Below are 26,592 nucleotides of genomic sequence, written 5' to 3'. Positions count from 1 at the left end.
CTCGTGTCCCAGACAAGAAGTTTGAGAAAAAAGATTGAATCTGCAATGCACAAGTTAACATCAGTTCAATGGTCGTTTCTTTCGATTGCATAGGGGCTGGAGGGGGGGAGGCAACTGATATATTTTGGAGTAATAAGCTTTTGGTGCACAATTTGCCCACACAATATTACAACTGCCAAAGGGATTAAAAAACAAACCCAAAACTTTTCAACCTCCCTTCCTTTCCCCAATAGTCTACATTTTAAAGCACAGTGGTAAAGGCAATTGCTAGTGCGGTGTTTATAGATCCTAAAACTGGCTTTTAGAAGTAGTTCTTTAAATACAAAACTAAATAAAAAAGGGTTAAGTTTCAATGCCTTAGGAGGATGCGTGTATTGATCCCTGTAATAAAATTATAGCATAATCCATCCTTCCTCCCTCTCCCCCAACAGTGATGACTAACTTAAAGGACAGGAAAAACAAAACTAAATCAAAGAAGCTTAAAGCAAATTATTGACTACATTTTGGATAAAACACTGGGCTTTGTGTTTTCAGCAGTAAGCTATCAACTTCCCTAACTGAATTTGCTTTCCACGGCACTGTGAAGCAGATCTGATATGCCACTTGAATTAATAAAAGAAGTCAAAGGACTGCCTGAAGTTGATCTGCTAAGTAAATTACACAAAGTAGATTTCAGATACCTACAGCCAGGTTGTGATTATAGCAGGAAATATATCGAGGTAAGAATTTTCATAACTCAGAATAGTTGTCTTTTGTTTTCAGCGGTTGGATTGTCAAGTGCCTAGGTGTGGTTTCTCTTTGAATTTCTCTTGCTTGTGGGTAACTGAGCTTCTTGGATCCACAAGTCAATGTTTTTCATCAAATTAGGGATATTACTGGCTAATGTTTCTTGGATTTTTTTTTTTTTTTTAGTATATTATTACTCATTTCTCCTGGATGTCGGTTACATGTATGTTTGTATGTTAGGCTGTTTGATGTTGTACTTCTGGTCTCTGAGGTAGTTTGTTTTTCTTTAGTACTATTTTGTTTTTGTTTTGTTTTTTGGCTGAGGGATTTTCAGATTGTGGAATTTCTATAGTTCTGTCTTTAAGTTTACTGAACTTTATTTTTGGTTATATCCAATATTCTTGTATGCATATTTAGTGAATTTTTAATTTTAGTTATTGTATATTTAAGTTTTGGACAAAGTTAAGAATGCTGGGAAGGAGGTAAGGGACTTACTGATAAAATGGGTCTGATAGTAAAAGAAGGAGAAATAACGCCACACTTCAGTTTTGCCCTTCTAATCAATATTCTCCATGTAGACATTTATCTTTTATTCCTTTGTTTATTTTCCATTTTCCTTATATTTTCTTTCATATGAAATAGAATATTACGTATTACAGTTGGTCTTCTCTACTTCATTGAATTTAAATTCCTAATCAAATGCTTGTTAGTATTTGTAAACTCATTTTGCATTTGGTTGATTCGGATGATGTTTCTTGCATACTTGTATTTATTAATAAAGTGCTGTGATTAGATTCCTTTTCTTTGTGACAAGTCGTTAATACTAATTATTACTGAGCTGTATCTAACTTTATCATTCTTCTCTTATTTTGTGTGTTTGATATAGAAACATTTAAATGAAATATTTTTTAAATTCTAGCACTTTTATTAGTGTTACTAAAATAAACCCTTTTAGATATAAGTAAAATGTCAGTTTGAATTCTTAAATTCCTTTGTCTAACCTGCACGTGTCTGTAGATATCTCAAGAAACATATTTATGTTTCTTGAATTTTATTAAATACATTTTACTGTGAAATTCATTGTTTTTAGTATACAGTTCTGTGAGTTTTGAGAGAGATATAAAAACGTAGAACTACAACCATAATTAAGCTATAGAACAGATGATCACCCTCCCCCCAAAAATTTTATAGTCAGCTGCTACCCTAATTTCAATCCCTGGCAACCACTTTTGACCAGTTTTCTGAGAGTATACAGTATTCTTGCCTTTCAAGAATGCCATGTAAATTGAATCATACAGTATGTAGCCTTTTATTTGTTTTTAATTGAAATATAGTTGATGTACAGTAGTATATGTTACAGGTATCAGCAGGTAGCCTTTTGATTCTGGCTTCTTTCACTCAAGACATTTGAGATTCTTCAGGTTGTTGAGTTTATCAATAGTATTACTTTTTTTTTTTTTTTTTTTTTTTTTTTGGCGGTATGCGGGCCTCTCACTGCTGTGGCCTCTCCCGTTGCGGAGCACAGGCTCCGGACGCGCAGGCTCAGCGGCCATGGCTCACCCGCTCAGCCGCTCTGCGGCATGTGGGATCTTCCTGACCGGGGCACGAACCCGTGTCCCCTGCATTGGCAGGCGGACTCTCAACCACTGTGCCACCAGGGAAGCCCAATAGTATTACTTTTTATTGGTTGCTAGAATTCCATCACAGTCTGTTTATCCATTCCCCAGTGTAGCAGTACTTGGATTCTTTCCAGTATTTTGTAATGATGAATAAAGCAAATTAAAAAATTTATTCTAATTTTTACTTGTATCTTGGTATTATAATCTCTTTTGGCTTTTCTGTGTAATTGTTTTTCTCGTTTCAGGGAAAACTCTCACTTATCTCTTCTTTAACTTATGGTGGAAACAGAAGAGCTGTTTTGAAGATTGGACTACAAGGTATATAAGAAGACCACTTCTGCTTAACTTTTTGCTTATAATCTGGAAATGGGTAACTTTGTATATGTATACATATACACATAAGCACAAAAATCATTTCTAGTATAAAAATCTATGGAATGAAAAGTTATTCTTTTCCTCTCTAAATTTTTTTCTCCGAAGTCTATCCTCTCCCCATTCTGCCATTGCTTCTGTTTTACTTCAGATTCCTTTAACGTCCTATCTAGACTATTACAATAACCAACTCATCCCCCTACTTCTAGTTTCACTAATGTGACCCAAACAGCTTAGCAAATTTTAAGAAAATGCTACTTTCAGCATGTTATTTCTTACCCAAGTGTAGTTACATGAGAGATAATTCTTCTTCCTGGTAACCCTTAAGTAATCCTAGTAAGAGCTTAGAATACTTGGGGACCAAAGTAAATCTCATCTGAACTCTGAAATTAGTTGAATGAATGAAGAATGGTGTACAGCAGTGAATGGGAAACAAACTTTGAACCACATTTCTACAACTATTGAAAACCAGATATATATCAGACACTGTTCTAAGTACAGGGAATATAGCAGTGACCAAAGCAACGTTCTTGCGTTCATGGAGTTTACATTGTAGGGGAATAAATAAATTCAACAAATAATTATATAAAGTAATAATTGATAGAAATGTGGTTTGTAGACACATAGAGCAGGATAAGGTGGTATGCCTGACGTATTATCCTTTTATATATTCCTAGGTATGACTTGCTAATATTTTGTTAAGGATTTTTGCATTTAAATTCATGAAAAATATGATAGGAATCTGTCTTTTCCTATAGTGATTGGTAATTTATGTTTCAAAGGGAATTTATCAGGTCATCTTGGTTGTCAGATATATTGGCATAAAGTCATTCATAATATACTTTTTATATGCTTTTAATGTTGGTAGGATCTGTAGTGGTGTCCCATTTCACTGATTTGATAATTTGAGACTATTTTCTCTCTCTCTCTCTCTCTTACTTTTTTTTCTGATCATTCTGACTAGAGATTTATTTTACTGATCTTTAAAATCAGCCTTTCTTTTCATTAATTTTTCTCTATTTTCCAGTTTTCAGTAACATTTCTTCTCTGTTAATCTGCTGTTAACTCCAATCAGTGTACTATTAACTTCTGATATTGTATTTTTCAACTCTGGAAGTTCATCTTGAGTTTTTTCATATCTGCCAGTTCTCCTCATCTATTTTCTTCTACTTCCTTGAATATGTACTTTTAATAACTGTTCCAAAATATTCTCTGGCAATCCTATCATCGCTGTCATTTCTGAGTTTTTTTCTATTGATTCCCTGCCCCCCCCCACCCAATCCTTATGTGTTTTTCTTTTCTGTATGGTTGGCAGTTTTTTAACTGGATCCTGGACATTTAGAATTTTATATTATCAAATATTGGATTTATTTGTAATCCTTTAAATATTATTTGTCTTTGTTTTGGAATACTGTAAATTCTCTTGGAATCAGTTTGATTAGCTTTGTTAGGATGGGTGTAGAGCAGCCTTTATTTGGGGGCTAATTTGCCCTTATCACTAAGGAAGTGCCCTTCTGACAAGTTTACTGTGTGTTTTGTGTATGAGGATTCCACTCTGGCTGGTTGGAACCAGAACAGTTCACAGCCCTGTGTGAGTCTCAGAATTGTTCTGCCTGTTTCTTTCAAGTGGTTCTAATCTCTTTCCTCCCATGCTTTTGTAGATCAGTACTCAACCAAAGACCAGAAGGCACCCATCTCCAGAGCGCTCTTATCTATGCTGCTGTCTTCCTTTCAGCACCATGTCATGCAGATTCTAGCTGCCTTGCTGTCCTCAAATCTGAACTCTTCTGAATTCAGTGAGGCTGTTGGGCTTTCTTTGGATTTTTACCTCCATTTTCTGCTGCCTGGAAATTCTTCCTAGGAAGTAAGCTGGGGCTATTGCTTTGTTTTCCGTCTCAAAGAGATCACTTACCTGCACTTACTGTTGTCCAGTGTCTGAAAACTGTTTTCAGTTTTATATATATTTTCTTACTTTTCTAGTTGCTTTAAGGCCGGAGAACAAATCCCGTCCCTGTTACTCTGTCATGGCCAGAAATAGACATTTGATAGGTCATTTAAGATATTAAAGAAGTAAGTTATATCTTGATTAGAAGCCATTGTATTTTTGTTTTTAAGGAACATTAGTGTTTCAGTTTATGTATATACTTGAGGAGCTGGATGAAAAAGGTAAGTGAAAGGAGGCAATAGGCAGATGTAGTTGTTTCATTGCTGGTGATAAAGTAGCAGATTCAAGAGTTTTAAGTTACACTGCAAATTTTAGAAAGATCTTTCATGTACTTCATAGATACATGGAAGTCTGATATGAAAGCAGTTTCTTCGAGTAGTTGAATGTTTGAAAGCTTATATTAACGCGACCTCCCTCAGATGATATAGTAATTGAATCTTAGTATTTGGACTTGCTTCAGTGGTTCTAGGAGGTGGCCTCTGAAGAATGAAGATTATGGAGATTCTTTATCAAAGCCTAGAATATACAAATGAGATTACTGTAAAATGTTTGTTTCTTCGTTTCCTAGTAATTTTCATTGTCAAAATCACAGATAACTTGGTTTTTACACACACATGCTCTTTTATTCTCTAATATGCGGGTGCTGGGGGAGAAGAACACACTTCCCTATATTAAAACTTCATGTTCTAATAATTATAGATTACCAGAAGATCAGTAAAAATGAGGTATTTGGGGAGTGATATGTCATACACTATAAAAACTGAATAATTGTAACTTATTCAGTTCTTTTGATCATAACCACGTGAAAATAAATTGAAAGTGGTCATTATATGATGTTGAGGTAGTATTTACAGAAATTTGTAAAACGTATTTTAGGTGAAACTAGTTTTAATTTTGGTTTTGACGCCTAGTAGCATTCTATACATTATTTTTATGATACTTAAGGTGTTGAGTAAACTACAAGTGAATTATAAACGTTTTAATTATTCTTCTTCATAATTATATTTTGAATTACCTATAGTTTTTAGAATTTAGTTGTCATCAATTTTCTTGTCTAGAGCACCTTTATATCTAAAGTGTTTTTCTGTGTGTCTGTGTTTCTCTACAGAACAAGAAAATTCAAATTCGGATATCAACACCCTCAGTGTATTATTTTCTGGAAAATTAGCAAAGGACTGTGCTAAAGTTTTCTATGAAGGGGTAAAGTATTTTTATATTACTTTATCTTTTTTGCAGTAGACTTAGAATTATTGAAGATGCTGTATTTATCCTATAGGCCATATTTTAGTGATTCATTATATATTTGTAGGTATATAAAAAAATATACTTAAAAAAGCAACATCTTTAAAATTGAACACTCGTAAGAGGTTAGTAAAACTTATCATTGACATAAAAAGGGACAATTTTTCCTCTCACTTAAGTTTAATTTTTAGTGTTCAATAGAATATCTTAAAGATATATACATTTTCTCTTCACTTAATTAAAAAATAATTCTAACTAAAAAATAATGAACTATAACTCTATTTTTGTAATATTTTCTATAATTGTTATAAAAAGAAATGCCTGCTAAATCCCCAGCAAGATAATACCAAACCAAACACAACAGCATATTAAAAGGAGTAAACACAATGACCAAGGGGGATTTATCCCAGGAATGATGTTTGGTTCAACATAAGAAAATCAGTCATTGTAATACATCACAGTAATAGAGAAAAGGGAAAAAAACACAAACGATCATCTTAATTGATGCAGGAAAGGCATTTGAAAAATTCTACACACTTTCATAATCAAAACACTCAGAAAACTAGGAATAGAAGGGAACTTCTCAACATAGTAAAGATCAATTATGAAAAGCCTACAGCTAACATCATACTCAGTGGTGAAAGACTGAAAGCATTCCTCCCAAGGTTAGGAACAGGACAAGGACGCTTGCTTTCACCACTGTTATTCAACGTTGTACTGGAACTTCTAGCCAGAGCAACCAAATAAGAAAGAAAGAAAAGACATCTAAATTGTAAAAGAAGTAAAACTGTCTCTCTTCTCAGATGACATGATCTGATATATAGAAAATCTTAAAGAATCCAAAAGAAAGCTACTAGGGCTAATACATGAATTTAGCAATGTTGCAGGTTACAAGATCAGCACACTAAAATCAGTAGCACCATCCAGTAGAACTGTTTGCGATGATGGAAATGTTCTATATCTGTGCTGTCAATATGGTAGCCACTAGTCATATTTGGCCAATGAGCCCTTAAAATATGGCTAGTACAGCTGAGGAACTAAATTTTAAACTTTGTATAATATCATTTTAATTAAATTTAAATAGCCACATATGGCTAGTTGATACTGTACTGGACAGCACAGCTCCAGAAATTAACCACTGTTTGGTGTATAATCTTACAGATTTTTTCTGCATGCGTATTAAAATGATTTAAAATTAACTTTCTGTAAGAATCTCATAACATCTTTGATGTTAATTGGAGATCCTCTAGATATTTGCAAAACCAGTTTTGGTAATTAAACAATATTGAAGCATATAGCTGTAAAACATTGTTGAGTCATTGATAAGTCTCCAAATAAGTTGCTCAGAGTTAGACAGTACTTCTATAATGATGTTGCAGGAATATTAGATATATGGTTTCAATCCTTTTTGATTTATGGTTGTTGCTAACAAGTAAATGACGTGGGAAAAAACAATGTTTCTGCAAAATGGCACAGTCAGATGAGATTGTCTATACTCTGTCTCTTTTTTCATTTAGGTTCAGTAAACATTTATTAAGGGCTGACATTTTGCTTGACTCTGTGCTAGGCTCTGGAGAAACCAAAATGAATAAGACACAGTGCTTGCCCTTATGGAGTCCACTATCTCTAGCCTAATGGAAAATCATTTAATGGTGGTAACTTTAATAGAACTGGAATAGCAGCCTCAATAAACTGAATCTGCCTGGAGGATTTGGGGAAGAACATCAAAGAGTAGGCACTTAGTTTTTAGTGGAATATTTTATTTGTTAGTCTTTAAACTTTTTATTATGAAAAATTTCTGACATATATATAAGTGGTAAGAATTGTATAACAACTGTCCATATTCCAAATATCTAACTTCAGTTATCAGCATTCAGGCTCTTATTTCATCTGTTTCATCGTTTCATTTTACTGCCACAGATTATTTTGAGGCAAATATCAGGAATTACATAATTTAAACCCTAAAAATTTCAGTATGTAAAAGAGAAATCATCCTAAAATTATATGTGTATGTGTATGTATATATACAAATGAATACATACCATAGTACAATTATACTACTGAAATATTAACATCACCTTTTATAAACCATGAAATATCATCAGTGTATTCATGTATATATACACATATATCTATGTATATCTATGTGTCTTACTATCTATTTGAATAAACACAATTTCATCATTATGCCTAAATAATTTAACAGTAATTCCTCTATATAATCAAATATCAAGTCAGTGTTCCAATTTCCCTGATTATCTCATAAGTTATTTTTAAGTTTATTTTTTTCTACCAGGAGGAGACTTCAGGTAGGGAACTCAGTGAGGAGACCTTAACAGTAATTCAGAAGCTATTGTGGATGTATAAAGACCAAAACTAAAGCATTTGTTGAATTGACCTAGAATTGATTAGTTATATATGTGTGTGTGTTTGTAGTTTGGAGAACTGACCTAAGAAAACTGTACGATTTATGTCAGAGAACGTTTTGCCTGTGTTCTCTCCTAGGAGTTTTTTGCTAAGTTTCTGTAAGGAGGTGGTAAATCAGTTAATTTTTTCTTAATTTATAATTTGAACAAAGAAAAGAATTAGTATAGTGATTTTTTTTCTCAGTGAAAAGCTGTTATTAAGTCAGTGGTATATCTTAAAATCTTACTTCACAATTTGAAGAAATCAAATAGGAGTTGCCATGCAATTCATGAAATCAAATAGTTGCCATGCAATTCATGTCCAGAAATTCCTAGGACAGTTCATTAGACTGTTCCTCTTCAGAATGATAACTAGACTAATTTTCGACGCAATTTTAAAAACTTTGAATGAGATATAGTTTTAATATGGTTGGTATGGCACTGTGAAGTTCTAGAGGCAAGTATACTAAAAAAGTACTATCTGACAGTCTTATCAAGAAAGGGGACTAGGAAATAAAGTATATAAAGCATGTGTACACACACACACACACACACACACACACACAAAATCATACCTGCTTGAGGCCGTTTAGGTAGGGTAGGATCCAGTATCTCTACATAGCTATTTTGATGAGGCACTTTTGTGGGTGGCTCCAGTAAAGGCCTGTTATTGTTCCTTATTATTATTCTTCTTGCCCTTAAAGGCATGACTTTATTTCAGCTTTGTTAAAATATTACAGATTGCAAAGTGCTTCCATATACGTTTATCATTCGAGCCATTAGTAACCCTCTGTCCTGATGGTCAGTAGTACAGTTATTCTAAAGCTAACCTTCTAGTAAGTACAGAAGCTACTCTGTCTCCACGACTGTATTTTTGTCCTGCCTCAAGGAGATATTGTGGACTTGAATTAGGTCTTGGAAATATTTGCCTTAGAAGATTTTGTTCTTCTTGTGTGGCCATGGTTTTAAAAGCATTTAAGCAGCATGGAAGGGCATAACCAGAAAAGCAAAAGCTGCCCCACTCCCTCTGAACCCACTCTCATTACCTACTCCCATTATTAGATAAAACCACTGCTATGTCTTTTTTTTTTGGTATCCTTCCAGCTTTTATATATGTGTGTATATATGTATACTTACATATGTATGTATGTATCTTTATATACATATAAGCATATATGTACATTTTCTACCAAATGACATCATACAATCCATGTTTTGTAAATTGCTTTATTTCACAACGTATCTTGGACGTGTTAGAGAAGTGTTTTAAAAATAAATACATGGTATTGAATATTAGGGATCTGTTTGCTTATAATTTAAATACGTTTTTATCTTTATCCTTCCTTAACATTCTTGTATTTATTAAATTCTTACCTGAGAAATAATATAAAAGGTTTATAATATAATGAGTTAGCAAAACATGTACATTTATCTATAAAACATGTATGATATATTAGATATTATTATTTTTCCTAACTGATATGAAAGGTGTCTTCTGCTTTTGAAATATATTTTAAATAGGTATTCATTAAAATAGAATAGAACCATACAACTAATTAGTACTTGTCAGATAATAGGGTGTTAGTAATGGTAAGTCAAGGTTTCTCCTTTTAAAATATAATGGTGAGAAGACTGAGGTCACAATTTAGTTTAAATTCTTTCTGCATTTAAAATCAGGAATGTTGATCATTTGGGAGGTCTAATTAGGCTATTTATTTTAGAGTTTATAGTATTAAGGTTAAAGATTGTTGCAAACCAAAGGTAAAACTTTTTGCATAAAAGAATGAATTTTTATTGTGTGGTGGATGGACCTAGAGACTGTCATACAGAGTGAAGTAAGTCAGAAAGAAAAACAAATACCGTATGCTAACACATATATATGGAATCTAAATTTTAAAATGAATAAATAAATAAATAAAAGAAAAAGTAAAAAAAGAAAGAGAAAAAAGGAAAAAGGTCAGGAGAACTTAGGGGCAAGACGGGAGTAAACATGCAGACCTACTAGAGAATGGACTTGAGGATACGGGGAGTGGGAAGGGTAAGCTGGGACAAAGTGAGAGAGTGGCATGGACATATATACACTACCAAATGGAAAATAGATAGCTAGTGGGAAGCAGCCACATAGCACAGAGAGATCAGCTCGGTGCTTTGTGACCACCTAGAGGGGTGGGATAGGGAGGGTGGGAGGGAGGGAGATGCAAGAGGGAAGAGATATGGGAACATATGTATATGTATAACTGATTCACTTTGTTATAAAACAGAAACTAACACACCATTGTAAAGCAATTATACTCTAATAAAGATGTTTAAAAAATTTTTTTAAATAAAAAATAAATGTGGACATACACAGGGTAAAAAAAAGAATGAATTTTTATGGCTCGATTCTTACTCCTTTCTTCTTTGTCACTTGTTTCCTTAAGATTAGCTCTGTATTTGAATACAGCAATCCTAAAACATCTTTGCTTTGCTAGATTAATGGTACATTTTGTGGGAATACAAATGGTCTAATTGAAATTCCCTCCATCTGAGGCATTATTTTCAGTTTTAACTTTCATTTAAAGAAAGTTTTAACATTAATATGTAGATACAAAATAGGAAAGACTTTTCCAAAGTATTTTAAAAGTTTTAAAAAAGGTCTTATCACAAAACTGTCAAAGTTACAGACATTTGTTAATACGTTTTTTCCCATTCCTGTAAGATTTAGTTCTGGAAGAGGAGATAGAGTAGTACCTACCATGGAAGTCAGGAGATCTGGGTTCTTGTCTTAGTCTACAACTAATTAGCTGTGTGTGACCTTAAACTGCTCATTTATTCTCTCTGGCCCTTATTTTCTTATCTGAAAGATGAAGGTGTTTGATTATGTGATCTCTGAGGTCCTTCACAATTCTAAAATGCTAAGATTCTATGAAGTAAGTTTTGTAGTAGTTGTATAGTTTATGTTAAGATTTAATGAAGGTATATTTTATGTAATGTGTGTTTGTGTGTTTGTATATTCATATATTTAGGTATTCGTTGAGTTGTCTGAACACTTGTTGAATGTTTTTTGTCTTCTGTGCTCGATGTCAGAGACATTTTAACTGAATAAGACAGTTATGGACCTTGCCTTCATGGAAAAGTTTTCAATGGAGAAGAGTAGAATTAAACAGATATTATGTAATTAATGAGAAAAATAGCCGAAAGAATGAACATAGGGGTATGGGGAGAGTAGATAAGTAAGAGAGAACAGCATATACAGAGGCCCTGGGTGAGGATCCAGGAATACTAAGGAATTATAGTAAGGCAGAGTTCCAAAGTGAGTCACACGAAATGCGGCTGGTGAGTTGGGGGTGCATCAGATCATAAAATGATTTGTAGACCATTTAAAGATTTTGGTTTTTATGCTAATATTACATATATTACTTCCAATTATGTGCTTGGTGTTACATGATCCAATAAGTGCTAATAGCCATGAAATACATTTATTATGCTAAAGAAACGTTTTCTGTCAGTCACTGCACTATCAATGACATCAGGTCCCTGTTTTTTCCCTGTACCCTTTCACTCTTTAACAGTGTTTTAAGATGTGATAACCTAACAGTATTTGCAAGGTCAGTATAGTAAAAATTACTTAATGCCTGTTAAAGTCAGATAAGCTTTTCTTTTTGGATTATCGACTGTTTCATATTTTCTTTGCCCTTTTCCTGCTCAGTGATGACTTGAGAATTTTTAGTATGTTATCCATTAAAAATAAGCAAATTAATACACTGGTTTTGTGTATTTTTATTACCTATTGGCTTGCTTCCTATTTCACCACTGGTTGTGTTCCTCATTGGGAGATATTAGCATGTAAAAACCATGGTTTATATGCAAGTAAGTTGTCTGATTTTTTTTTCCTTTTAATTGTTCATTTTTAAAGAACACTTACGTTAAAAAGACCCGTACTGGGCTTCCCTGGTGGCGCAGTGGTTGAGAGTCCGCCTGCCGATGCAGGGGACACGGGTTCGTGCCCCGGGAAGATCCCACATGCCACGGAGCGGCTGGGCCCGTGAGCCATGGCCGCTGAGCCTGCGCGTCCGGAGCCTGTGCTCCGCAGTGGGAGAGGCCACAACAGTGAGAGGCCCGCATACCGCAAAAAAAAAAAAAAAGACCCGTACTGATTTCACTCATTTTCTCTGCGACTCGTTTGCGGTAGAAATATTCCTGTTGGTTACACTGAAAATTGTCTAATGATGAGGGCTCAGTCTATCTAAGGCACTGTGACAAAAGGGAAATGACTGCTTTGCTGATATCTGAGTATGCCGAGTTATTTCAAAGATTTCATTTCAAGTGTGTTTTCACTTTTATAACTTTGATGCAAAGATAGCAATTAAAACCTTATCATTTTTAGCAGCAGGGTTATGCTTCTCAAGCTGGTTTTCTAATACTGTTTTCAGCAAACTGAGATAGGCACCTACTCTAACATATCAGAATACTTTAGTCTCACCACTGAACTGTGTAATTCTCATTCTTGTTTAAATGGCTTCAGTATGCTGTGCTCTTCTCAGAAACTAAGAACAATGTGTATTAAATCTCATGTTCAACTCAGTCTAATGAGTGTTTATACAAGCTAAAACAGCCTATTATATATTTATGTTTCTTATCCTCTGTGTATTTGAATTAATTTGAAAGTCATTATGATTAATAAATTCATGGGACATGAATCCTAAGCCATTTATTTTTTTCTCTTTTGTTTAGATCTGTATTTCAGTTTCTACCAATGTTGATTAATTTATTCAACAGATATTTGTTGACCACTGATTATGAACAGAAGCCTCCACTAGTCACTTGTGTGGGATATACAGATGGATAAGACATTCTTAGTCCCAAGGATCTTACAGAGTTTTCAGGGCAGTAAAAACATTAAGAAAGTTTATAAATAACACACGTGAAAAATATTAAAATGCGGCATAAGAGAGTTCAGAGGAAGGAAGAATTATTTTTCCTTCTTCCTTCTTTGGGGTACAAGCTAAGATAAACCTCCCAGGGAAGAAGCATTTACAGCCCAGATTTTAAAAGATAGGTACTCAGAAAATGCAAAAAATATATGTGGAAAAACATTGGGTATATAAGAGAATCTGATTTATTTTGTATTGAATGGAAGTATATGGAGATACAGCAGGCAAAGTAAGTCGGGATGAGATCACTGAGGGCCTTCAATGCAATTTATCTGTGTAAATTAAATTCATGTTTAAAAATATAAATTTGGGAGGGATAAATTGGGAGTTTGGGATGGATATATACACACTACTATATATAAAATAGATAACTAATAAGGACCTACTGTATAGCACAGGGAACTCTACTCAGTACTCTGTAATGGCATATATGAGGAAAGAATCTAAAAGAGAGTGGATACATGTATATGTATAACTGATTCACTTTGCTGTACACCTGAAACTAACACTGTAACTAACATTGTAAATCAACCATACTCCAATAAAAATTAAAAGTAAAATTAAATTAAATTTAAAAAATAAAACAAATGTAATAAATTGAACATTTATTTTTTATAGCTTTATTTTGTAGCTTAAAAATTTTTTAATAACTATATTTTTTTGAATTTTTGAATTTTATTTATTTTTTTATACAGCAGGTTCTTATTAGTTACCTATTTTATACATATTAGTGTATATATGTCAATCCCAATCTCCCAATTCATCACACCACCACTGCCCCCCGCCGCCACTTTCCCCCCTTGGTGTCCATACGTTTGTTCTCTACATCTGTGTCTCTATTTCTGCCCTACAAGCTGGTTCATATGTACCATTTTTCTAGGTTCCACATATATGTGTTAATATACGATATTTGTTTTTCTCTTTCCGACTTACTTCACTCTGTAGGACAGTCTCTAGATCCATCCACATCTCTACAAATGACCCAATTTCCTTTTTAGGGCTAATATTCCATTGTATATATGTACCACATCTTCTTTATCCATTTGTCAACGGGCATGTAGGTTTTTAAAAAGTATTTTTGGTTCTTATTTCCATTTTGTCGATTGTATGCTAGAGGAAAAGTTGTAACCTTTTACTGAGTTGTGTTGCTAATGTTAGAATAGACTTTTGAAATTTTTTTGTTATGAATACTGATATCTTGCTTTTAATGATTTATTCTCTTTATTTAAAAATGTTTTCTCCATCATAAAAGAAATATTTTTATTCTTTAAAAGTTTGGTTTATACAGAAAAATTGAAAAATATGCATTTCTTCCCCTAACACTTTCATTGAGTGTATATCTTTCCATATATTTATGTTTAAGACATTTTAAAGTAAAATAGAAAATAAAATGAGATAGGTTATTTTTTGTATTTTGAAGAGAATTTAGACCTGACCAATGATTTCCCTACTTCTGTTTATTCTCCTGTGTTAGTTTGATTAAACAACTTTACATCTTTGACTGAAATCTTGTTTTCATTTAAATCAGAATATACTGTTCAAAGGTAAATTGGAAAAACTGCATATTTTTCAGTTATAATAGTAATTTATTCCAGAAGCACTCTTGCTCAACTGCCTAAACCATGGTACAAACATAGAAAATCTTCAGTGGGAAGGAAAATTTTCTCCCACTTAACTGTGAAGAATTGTGTTTATTTAGCATTAACAGCACAGACACAATTATGTTTACAATCTCAACTGAAGAAAATAAAATGCAGAACTTTGCAGAGCTAAAATATCTGGATAGGGCCAGAGATTTTAGAAAGGCAATTTATGATCCTTCCTTTGATTCACAGATAGTTTATGGAGGGCCTACTTTGTGCCAAGCCCTGTAAATACAAAGCAGAATAAGACATGACCCTTGTCTTCAAGGTGCTTACAGCCTAATTAATGGATCTAAATAGAGAATCCTGGGGGTTGACACCACACTCATACGTGCAAAATAAAAATCAATAATGCAGAAGACTTCCATTTGGTAGAAATTAAGATTATTGAAGGAAGCTGCCTAAAGCCCAGGAATTTCTGTTTATCTTAAGGTTTTGGTGTTAAAATTAGAGGAGTAAGATAATATATGTGTGTGTGCGTGTGTGTATGTGTGTGTGTGTGTGTGTGTGTGTATAAAATACAGCAAGACAAGACTCACTAAGTGTGGATGTTCCAGTATTTGGAATATAAGAAAAGAGAGATTTAACTAAAGAATGAGAGAGGCAGGAATAAATGGAGATGGGCTTCTTATTATTATAAACCTACGTGGAAAGAAAGTATCTTTGTTCTTATTAGTATATAAATGGAAATGTCTTATTTATGTCTCATACCCTGGATCTTTATGCTCATTTTAGTTTTATAACAATATGGAGTTTTTGCACTAATGACATGTCTTTCTCAATGTAGTCTCTCAGAGATTTATTTTCATTTAATTTCCATTCTTAATACTGTTGGCTCATCACTATCTCTTCGTTGTGTTATTCATGCACGCTTATTCACATAAATTGAGATAAACATTGATTTTTGAAGCCCTACTAGATAAATAAAAATTTCTAAGTGATTTAGGTAGTGTTTTACTGGTCCATTAAGAGGAGCTGATACCCTTTTGTAGGATGTGGTAGTCTCAATCTTATATTCAGAAAGCATTAAACAAGTTTAGGCTAACCAGCTTTTCATTTTATAGAAATGATTCCTGTTTTTACATGATAATAAAAATAAGAATCTATATGGCATTCAGAATTATGGTATTTTGATGATTTTAAAATTATTTTTTTCTATATAGGACACCATTGCAGTGGCCGGATTTGTTATTTTGTCAGCATCTTCATCTACAAGCAGAGATGGTAAACTTTGCTTATTTTTGAAAGCATCTGAGGACTTCAGATCAACTGTTTACGTAAGTATGCAACTTTTTAGTCTCTAATTATATTGTAGTTTTTTTGTTTTTTGTTTTTTGTTTTTTTTTTGCGGTACACGGGCGTCTCACTGTCGTGGCCTCTCCCGTTGCGGAGCACAGGCTCCGGACACGCAGGCTCAGCGGCCATGGCTCACGGCTCCAGCCACTCCGCGGCATGTGGGATCTTCCCGGACTGGGGCGTGAACCCGTGTCCCCTGCATCGGCAGGCGGACTCCCAACCACTGCGCCACCAAGGAAGCCCTATATTGTAGTTTTAATGAGCTAAAGTAATGGAATAGAAGTAGTATTTCTGTGTATCTGCAGATAAACTACTTAGTCTGACTGAATTATTGTAATTAAATGTTTTAAGTTTAAAATATAAAAATCCTTTTCTTGGCTTTGTATTTAGAATGATTCCAGGTAGCAGAGAAGGATCCCTTAAAGATAGTTATTTGTTACTGAAATTCTTAAAGCTTCACAGACACTCTAAACCTGATGAGTATATTCTTTGCAGTTATACTGTCATCCTCTTTTGATGGTCTGCTTGATTTTATCTTAAATTGATCAGGTGCCCCTTTTTAGGTAAAACTGATTTCCTCCTATTTCATTCTTTATGAAGGTCTTCATCCTCTCCTTCTCACTTCACCCCCCGCCCCCTCCCCACACAAACGCACACACACTTTTGGAGACTCTGCCTGTTTGGTCAAGGCTGTCAGGTGGAGAAGTAGAGTGGGGTCAGGCTATGTGCCTGCAGACCAGCATCTGCCTGTTTTGTTTTGTTTTGTTTTTTTGTCGGAACAGGGCATTTTATGGGCCAGGTGTGGTTCTGTGATATTAAAATTGGTGAATTAAACTGAAGCTTAGCTTAGACAACTTTGTACCTGCCACTCTTAATTTGTAAGCTATAACTTTATGCCATTCTGTGAACTGGAATATTATAAAGTGTGTAGTTATACTACAATTAAAGGTCTGTAATCACATTGGACATGTTTGTATACAAATAAGTCCTCTCTTTTTTTTTTCAGGTTTATGTTAAATCTGTAAGAGATTTTTCTACAGAATCAATGTCTTTGGTAAGATGGTATTAATTTTAATTTAGAAATGTACACCCCACACACACATACATATATGTATTTGACCCACTTTATAGACTGATTTTGAAATAGTATCAATACAGTGGGAAAACATAATCTCTACTCTTTTGATATATAATGATATTACATTTGAGTTATATATTTCCCTAGTAATTAATACCTGGTTCATCTGTTGTCTGGAATATTTGCTGATATTTTGCAGAAGTTACGTACACAAGAAAATTAAAATGGAAAAGAAGTTTTATTATGTGAAGACACTGGGATTTTTACTCCTTTTGAATCTTAGGCAAATTCATTTCTTTTGCTTTTCATCAGCTTATATTTAAACAGATTATTATGTGCTGAATTGTGATTTGACAAATTATGTAATTTTAAGTAAAGAATTTTATTATACTTTTGATACATTTTGCTTTTTCTTTCAAATCATATTTTCAATATTTTATAAAATTTTGTCATCTCATAGCAATGGGAAGGTTCCCATTTTTAAAGGTAAGCTACTCGTAGCTGAGTGAAACTGTAAAGAAGGTAATATGTTGATAAAGTTTAGTTATGGCAAATGGGCTCCTTAGTTGCACAGGTGGGTTCCTTAGTTATGGCACATGGGCTCCTTAGTTGTGACCCGTGGGCTCCTTAAAATAAATTTTATGTTCTACCTTTAGTTTCTATTGGACAGAGTTCAAGGACTTTGCTTCTAGTTGACAGTGACTACGGGATACAGGTTTTAAATTCTGAACACTACCGTAATAGTATAACTTAAGTTTGTTATTTAAGGTAACTGTAACCAATAAAAGTATTGATGTACTTTTTAAAAAATATGAATTAACTCTGATATTAGTGTTTTTCAAAATTGTTATAGATAGGTCAGCTTCAAATATTTGATATGTCCATGCACTTGTAGTAAGGCAGAAGTAAATGAGAGAGCCTCTGAACTTGGCAAAGATGGTTTTTCAGGAAGCTCAGGTATTCTGAACTATTAGAATATAACTTAGCTGCTCTGCACACACATACTGGCTTATTTACATTGAGAGCCAAATTACAATCAAGATGTTGATTGCTGGTTGTGAATTAACAAGTACATTACTTGGAAAACCATAATGGTTAGGGTCATTGAGCTGTGCTGGCCTTCCCATTCATCTCCACATTAAGGAGATATTTGTTAAGATAATATACTGAATCCAGTTAGTTTGTCAACTGAATACCTATTGTCTCTATTCTGTCCCATATGCTGACCATTGTTTTTCTTTCATTACTTTTTTTTAATACCATGATTTGATGAGATTTCTAAGCAAGCCCTGCCCTTGTGTTTGACCTGAGGGATCAGATTCCTTGAAAAAAACCAATTCATTTTGATTTGATTTTTAAAATTTTAACTCTTAGTGTGATAGGTAACCTTATTTCCAATTGGGAGTGAAGTGAGTGGGTGATGGGGCCAGATGTCTGAACCCTTTTCAGGATTGTTTGACTAACATCAGACGTTCTTGTGAAATCACCTCCCTTTTCTTTCCAAACTTCTGTACAGTTATTTCAGAAATTTTTTTTCTTTTATTACCATTTTTAATGTCCTTATATCATTTATAATCAAAATCTGGCTTTATTTAAGCCTTATTAAAATCTTCATAGCAGTATAGGAAAAAAAAAATATATGCCACAAGTTTTGAAGTGATATTAGTTAAAAACCAGAACAAAAGTCTCTTAAACTGCATTTTTTAGAGTTGTGTACAAATTACACCATTTATAATCAAAGTTATTTATATGAAAAAGTAGATGGTTTATATAGCAACCTTTATAAGCTGTGCATTTCTCCTTTTTTCAGGCTACAGTCTCTTTTTAGACACTTAGAAGGAAAAAATGCAGATCAGTTTGCTAACTTACAAATTTGATTATAACATGATTCTAAAATCTTAATACTTATATTCACTGTCTTTCTTTAGGTTCCAGCCACGCATTATGTATATACACCCCTGAATCAACTTAAGAGTGGCATGATTGTCAATGTCTATGGTGTTGTGAAGTTCTTTAAGCCTCCATATCTGAGCAAAGGAACAGGTAGGTATTATTAAAATTGGTCAAGATTTTAATGGACTGGAACTGTTTTATTGGTTCAGGAACACAGCTCCTTCAGTACTCTAAGTCTTAGAAACTTAATTGTGATTTATAATTGTCAAACAATACTGATGCAAATTTTTTGGCCATTTTTACTTATAAAATATAGTATATAAGTTGTAGAGAATAAATGAAGAAAAGAATGCTAAGCAGCAACATGACAGCATATGAAAGTGTAAAATAGCCTATGAAAGTATAGAATAAGCTAGAAAAGGTAAATATATAGACACGTACAGAATATGTAAAGCTGTTATGTAAGTCATTTTAATTCTTGTATAGAAGTTAAAAGACAAAAGTATAAAAAAGAGCTACCTGTAAACATATGTTAGTGGTTACAACATAAAAAGATGTAAATTATGACTCGGTAACATAAAGTATGTGTTGGGGGAGGGGAGTAAAAGTGTAGAGCTTTTGTATATGATAAAAATTTATTTTTTATCAGTTTAAGATAGTTATAACTGTAAGGTGTTTTATGTAAATTTTGTGATAACCAAAAAGAAAGTACTTATGGAAAGTACACAAAAGAAAATAAGAAAGGAATCAGAGTAGGTCACGACAAAAAAAAAATCAGTGAAACACAAAGGAAGACCATAAGAGAGGAAACAAGGGACAAAAGAGCTACAAGACAGAACAGAAAAGAACAAAATGGCAAGAGTAAGTTCTTCCCTATCAGTAGTTACTTTAAATGTAAAAGGATTAAACATCCCGGTCAAAAGGCATAGTACTTGGGTTGTTTTTAAAGATAATTAAGGAGATATAACCTATTCTATATAAAAATGTAAGCTTTTAAACAGACTAACATGTAAAAGAATGAATCAGAAAAAACGTGGATTGCAGCTTTCTGAGAGTTAATGTAGTTTACAGACAGGCACTTTCACCTTGGTTTAATTTAGTTCAGTGAAATTTAATGTTTATTGCTCTGTTTAGTCTAATTTGAAACAACAACATTTGTAAGAGGCATCATTATTTTATGTATCATTAAGAAAAGCTATGCTTCACTGTCAATTGTAAGATATAACCATATTTTAGAGATGTTAAAAATGTGAAACAGTGGTGGTGTTGATGAAATACTGTCTTTATCGACTGTATGCCTGCCAGCTGCTGTGGCTCATGCTGGGAACACAAAGATGTTCTCAGTGAGTTAATATTTTTTAAAGATTTAACTTATTAAATTATACATATGCAAATTTTATTGTGGTATGAGCTCTAAGTTTACTCCTTGGTGGGGTGGATGGGGGAAAAAAAGCCTCATTTTCATGTGGTCAGCATTTTTTTTTAGTGTGTCTTAAAATTTTATTTTGCGCATTGATTTTTGTTTACATTATGAAATATATCAAACATACAGAAAATAATTAAATGACCCCTATATTATATTTACTGGGCAGATTTTACCATATTTGCTTCAGTTATTTTAATTTTTATTTATTTATTTTTAACTTTTATTGGAGTATAGTTGACAGAATATTTTGTTAATGTGTAAAGACTTAATTTATGTGCAAGTGACTACGTGAAGACTATTGAATCTAGAGATGAGAAGTTTGAAGTAGGTGATAGCTAAGTCTGAAGACCGCAAAAGGATGTTTTATTGAAAACCCTGATTTCTGTTGTTTCAGTAGGAGGGGAAGAATTAAACATTAAGGTTGAAGCAGAGAAATTTTGTTTGAATTTCTCAAATATTTTCATTCAACTTTACTTTTTTGCAGTCTACTTTCCACACCCCATCATGCCATTCAACATACATATGCATACTTTCACCTTAGTAGTTTCTTCTCATCATCGAATTATTTTCCCCTGAATTTTACATTGCCCGTTCCGTGAATTCCCTGTAGAGTGTAATCACTGCAGTCCTCTTCCAGTTGCCAGTGTTATCTGGCTAGCTTTAATAGGCCTGCCAAATTTAGGAGTAAGCTACAATACTGGTAATAACGTTCATCTAACTTGGTAGAAGATATAATTTTAAAACTTTTTGTAGTTGGTATGGTTCAAATGCTTATCATTGAAAGCAGTTACTTCTGCTTCTCTCTCACAGTTACTTTTGTTTTGAAGAGCTGGGTAGGTAGAGCTACGTATGCAGTGTTTTGCCCTGCACAGATAACATTGGGCATTTTTCTTAGATAACATGTATAAAGGAGTTTAATTTTAGCTTTGTCCCAGATTTTAAGGAGTGTCTCAATTTTTTTTTTAAACTTGAGACACCTTTACTCTGCTCTTATTGTCTGTTCTTGCTAAATAAGGTAAGTAGAGGCAGGCCATAAAACATATCCATCCAGACTTGTTAATAGTATGTGGTCCTGCTTGCTTGGTTAGTATCATAATGCCTGCTCACTCTGAGCAAATGCAAAGAGTAGAGAGAACACTGTGCTTATTCTTCCTAATATTTGAGTCCAGAGGAAGGGAGAGAATAGTCAGAGTATTCACAGCATCAGTTTTTACTGTTCACCTCTTTTTTTATTTTCTTCTCTGTCCAACTTTGAGACCCTAGAGGTCTCAGCCTTTTCATGCCACATAATGTGGCACATCACCTGTGGCTCCCTAGCTTTCCTCAGGAATGCTCTATGTTGCTAAACTATTTTCACACCTCCTCCCATCAAAAATTCTCAATATTAGAAAAGCAGCTTGGTTAAACTGAACAGTTTTGGATGTTACAGTGTTTCCACAAGCAGACTTATGCTATTCAGTTTCTTAGAAAAAGGACACCTGTTTTAGCTACTTACTGAGCATTATAATCAAATTACTAAAATTGTATCCAAAACATTGGATTTCTAAGAGCTCCTATCTGTTTTACTTACTTTTAGTTCTTAGGATAGAGTGATAGGATATAGAGCCCTAGGATTTTTTCTTTTCCTGTTCTTTTAAACATTCCAGCTAACTCTGGATTGCTAATTTTGGCTGTGTAAAAATACTATTTTCACTTATGAGAATGACTTGCCATTTATGCATTAATGTTATATAGCATAATTGTTTGAATATTTTTGTTTTGCCTGAGTAATATTGGTTGCCTATTAATGATTATGTAGTTAGTGTCTTTTAATTTCTTAAAGTATAATAATTAACTCCCACATATTCCACATTAACATGGTCGAAAAAGAATTTATTAATTACTGAATGATTAATGACTCATTGGTACTCCATAAGATCCAGGAGCCTTTCTGATTCATCAAAGGGAGATTAAAACCTAGTACAACATAAAATTGTATGTAATATTTACTTATATTTTTTATTTTTTAAAATTGATAACGCATCTTTAGAATTTTTAACCCTTTTGTAGTCCTACACCTTTATGAAAATGTGATGACAGTTATAGAGCCTGTCCTAGAAAAATTCACATGCATGCTGAAACACTTAAATATACAATATCAAAGTTCATTCCCTGCTGCCTCTGAGCCTCAGATTGCAAAATCCTGATCTGTGGTATGTTAATACTCACTTATTTGACTATTCAGTTAATATCAAAACTACAACATACATTTTGGCTTAATGTATGGCATTTAAAACAAAATAAATAAATACACAGTTTTGCTTTTCAGTTTGCTAATTTGTTCATTTATTCAACAAACATTTATTGAGAACTTTCTATGTGCCAGGTGTTATATTTTATAGACATGAGACATTCAAAGATTTATGTAATTGTTTCCACCCTCAAGAAATTAAAGTCTATAGTTAAGCAGATAACCATTATAATACAATGATTATAATTATTCATGATTTCACTTTGGTTTTAGTCTTTCCCCAATTCGTAAAACTCTACTTGTCCATTTTATTGTTGACTATGTAAGGCAAAATCTTCGTTGTAAAATGTACCATGCTTTTTGAATGTGTGTTTTAAAGCTGAATGTTGGATTTACCTTTTACATAAGATGCAGGTTGTGGGCAGGCACAGAGTTTTACATTTCCCCCAAGGGCTAAAAAATGATAATATCTAGTTGAGTGAGGTAAGAATCTTCAAGTGCTTGGCTACCTTGCTTTCAGGAATGGAGGGCATCCAGGGCACAGCTAGTCATCACTTATCTCTTTAAGGATTTGGAAAGGTGAGCTAAGCCTCTCTTCAGCAGTTTCCCAGCTATTCTGTCCATGCCAGAAGGAAGTAGGTTTCCACTTGGAGAAAGAAGGTGAAGAAAGATCTTTCTTCCCCTGTCACTGAACCTTTGTGTGGCTTGCTTCCTTATATTCAAGAATGACTTCTTTGATGAAGCTTGAGGCTTCTATCTGGCTTCCTGTCCATAGCCTAAGAATCTGTCTTTCATGACCTTTTCCTCTAAAAATTATTAGCCTGTTTATTTAGGATGTTACCCTTATTTTTCATGAGTTTTTTAATTTGAATTATTTTCATGAATCATAAAGTCAGTACTGTTTTCCCATTTTTTCTTGAAACTCGTGTTATATTCTTTTATTCATTAAATTAAAAAATGTATTTGCTAGCCTTGTGTAGCACTGTACTGTACTTAGTTGTTTTCTATAGACTCATAGGTTGTTGTCCATAGATAAAATAACTCTCAGAGAGTTTACAAGTGAGGGAGACCCAAATGTAATCAGCTAGCTAATAGAAGGCACAGTTGTATGCTGTGACTAAAGGAATAAGCAGAGTGCTTTCCGAGTGGGAATAGAGAGATTAATGCTAACGGGAAAAGCTTCTAAGAGATGTAGCATTTTAGCTGAACTTTAAAGGGTAAATTGGATTTTGATAGATGAGGAAGAAGAGGCCAACATTCCAGAGTTTGAAAATAGCAACAAAAGTTGTCAGATTTATAATGAAAATGTGAACTAGTGCTGAAACAGTTGACTTAAATATAATTTTAAGCAATAGAACGTCAGCAATATATTGATGCATAGTGTTATGCTCTTGTAGCAGTCTTCTTTTAGGCATCATTATTAAGGACCTATGATACTTTTGTGGTGTACATTTTGTTTATATTCTTGAATTTTTTTTAATTCTATATTTTATGGTTTCCATATGTGGTAAAACTGGCTTGTCCAGATTGTATTGGTTATAAATGCAATCAGCTTTATTTATATGCTATAGCTGTCATGTAGTTGGCAATTTGTCTTTGAAAGATTATGTGTTCAGAATTATTACAAATATATCTTAAGTGGCTATCAGTGGAATGCTTTGTTACATTACTTCTCAGGTCAGATGGATTCTAATAATATTTAGGTTCACAAAAATTACTTTCGAGTTACAAATTACTTTGATTTCCAACTGCATTGTTAGGATTTTCTTCTACTTCAGTATATTAATTTCCCTCCCAACTTTACATATCATCAATTAAGAAAATCAAAGTATATTCTCTTCCTTATTTTTCAGTTTGCTTGTTTGTCCTTTTGCAGTGGTTTCTGGCAGCTTCTTATGTATATAAATGATAATCTCTTTTTTGTCATTATGTTACAGATGCTTTTCGCAGCATTTTGGTTTTGTGCTGGTAGTTTTTGAAATTTAAATCTTTAAAATGCTTGTGGAGTCATAATTTGTTTGTTTGGAAAGGCTTACCTATTAGAAGATCTGAAAAATATTACCCTATATTTCCTTAAAATTATTACTATATATTTTTTAAAACTGCATGTATTGCCTGGAATTTTGTTTTTTATGTAGTGTGCAATGATCTCACTTTTTGTTGGTAACTGCCTTGTTTCAGAATCATTTATTAAATAATGTCATGTTTAACTCATGTATAATTTCTATGCCTCTATATAAGGATCTGTGGAGCAACACCTAACAGAGAGCCTGAGGTGAATTTTCTTCTCCCAATATACGACCTGCAATAGGTCTCCTCAAAAACAAGGAGGACTATTTAGATGTTGCCCAATTTTTAATCATTGGGCAGAGTATTTGCTACAATCTCTACATGAATATTTGAGGATGTTTGGGTTGGTAGGATTCTTTATCCTCAATTCTGATTTACTGTGTAATAATATAGTTTGCTTGTTAATCTCAGTCTTTTTGTTTCTTCATTCATAATTTTAATATACTTTTAAGCCTTACAGGAATATATTGGGTGTATTTGCCATATACATACTGGTATCAGGATTTTAAAATATTTGAAATCAGATTAGGATTTACATGAAACTCTGCCATAAGTTGTGATTTTTTTTTTTCCTACAGGTAGAATAAATGGTGTCAGGTTCTTAAAGGGTGTGTGTGTGTGTGTGTGTGTGTGTGTGTGTGTGTGTGTGTGTGTGTGTGTGTGTGTGTGTGTGTGTGTGTGTGTGTGTGTGTATCCCTAGTGTATTTTGTAAGATAAATGTTTAACGTTTGCATTATTAATACTTTATCAATACTTAATAGAATGAATATAAAATTCATAAAATAACATTTAATTCACTAGAGGAACTAGTCACTTGTCCTAGTGCTTGGATTTTAATGAAGAAGTATAATGAGTTTTAGCTTATAAAGGAATATGTTAGAAGTTAGAGTAGTTCGCCTCTCATTTGAACTTTTATTATTATCACTTTAAATTATTCTCCTTATATTATTTATACATTAATCATAATATTTTTATTTCTACAAGTGTAGGTTTTCTTTTGGGAGTATAATATGCTGTATATTTGAGATACTTACATAGCTTTTAGATTTTCCTTTAAATGGAGCTGAAGTGTAGTAGACTTAAATAAAATGACGTTATACTAAGTTCATGTTTATAAATTTATTGTGAAATTGTTTGAAAGCTCGAATGCACATAAATGCTAAGCATTGCTGTATCTAGTCCAGTATATTGAAGTTCTGCTGAATGTGTTATTAATTGTCCTATTTCCACAATAGATTTGATCTTTGAATAATTGAACCTGTTGCTACTTTTAAACCATAGAAGGCTCTAAAGTCATGAAGAAGACTCTCTCTTTCCGCTGAGAGACTAATTTCACTCCCAGCTAGTGAAATTTTATCTCCAGCTAGTGAAATTTTTTAATATAAAATTAAGAATAAAAAGAGTTTACAGGTATTATAATACCTCTGTTTGTGAACCACAGAGGTTGACCCTTTTGTTCTGTAAAATTTGTATTGCCTGCATTCTTCAGGGGCATGGCCATCTAAATAATAACATTGCAGCTCTTATTTACTAAATTCTATGATGTCTTTCATATGGTTATCATTTCTGCTTTACAAAATACCCTAAGTGTGGTGTTGCGTCGCCTCTATTTTTATAGCTGTGGAAACTTGGAAGTGGCGCTGGTCATGCTTTCTCCTGTTCCAAAAGGCTTTTAAACAAATCTCATATTTTACCAGTTACCAGCTCTCAGTATCATACACTGTTCAGGAATGC

At 33.2% G+C, this 26,592-nt stretch overlaps 1 protein-coding gene across 1 annotated transcript in view; it reads left to right on the top strand.

The window, feature by feature from the left end:
* Positions 1 to 596: 596 nt before the first annotated feature.
* Positions 597 to 26,592, top strand: part of POT1 (protection of telomeres 1) — a 74,830-nt gene continuing 48,834 nt past the window's right edge. The window contains exons 1-6 of the mRNA XM_007450766.1: positions 597 to 719; positions 2,591 to 2,663; positions 5,771 to 5,862; positions 16,029 to 16,142; positions 17,168 to 17,215; positions 19,168 to 19,282. Coding sequence (XP_007450828.1) covers positions 597 to 719; positions 2,591 to 2,663; positions 5,771 to 5,862; positions 16,029 to 16,142; positions 17,168 to 17,215; positions 19,168 to 19,282 — 565 coding nt within the window. The remainder of the gene's footprint in view (positions 720 to 2,590; positions 2,664 to 5,770; positions 5,863 to 16,028; positions 16,143 to 17,167; positions 17,216 to 19,167; positions 19,283 to 26,592) is intronic.

This window comes from Lipotes vexillifer, unplaced genomic scaffold, assembly GCF_000442215.2.
Source record: "Lipotes vexillifer unplaced genomic scaffold, Lipotes_vexillifer_v1.1 scaffold287, whole genome shotgun sequence".
Lineage (NCBI taxonomy): Eukaryota > Metazoa > Chordata > Mammalia > Artiodactyla > Lipotidae > Lipotes > Lipotes vexillifer.
Note: the sequence above shows the minus strand (reverse complement) of the source record. Positions and strands in the feature narration are given on the sequence as shown.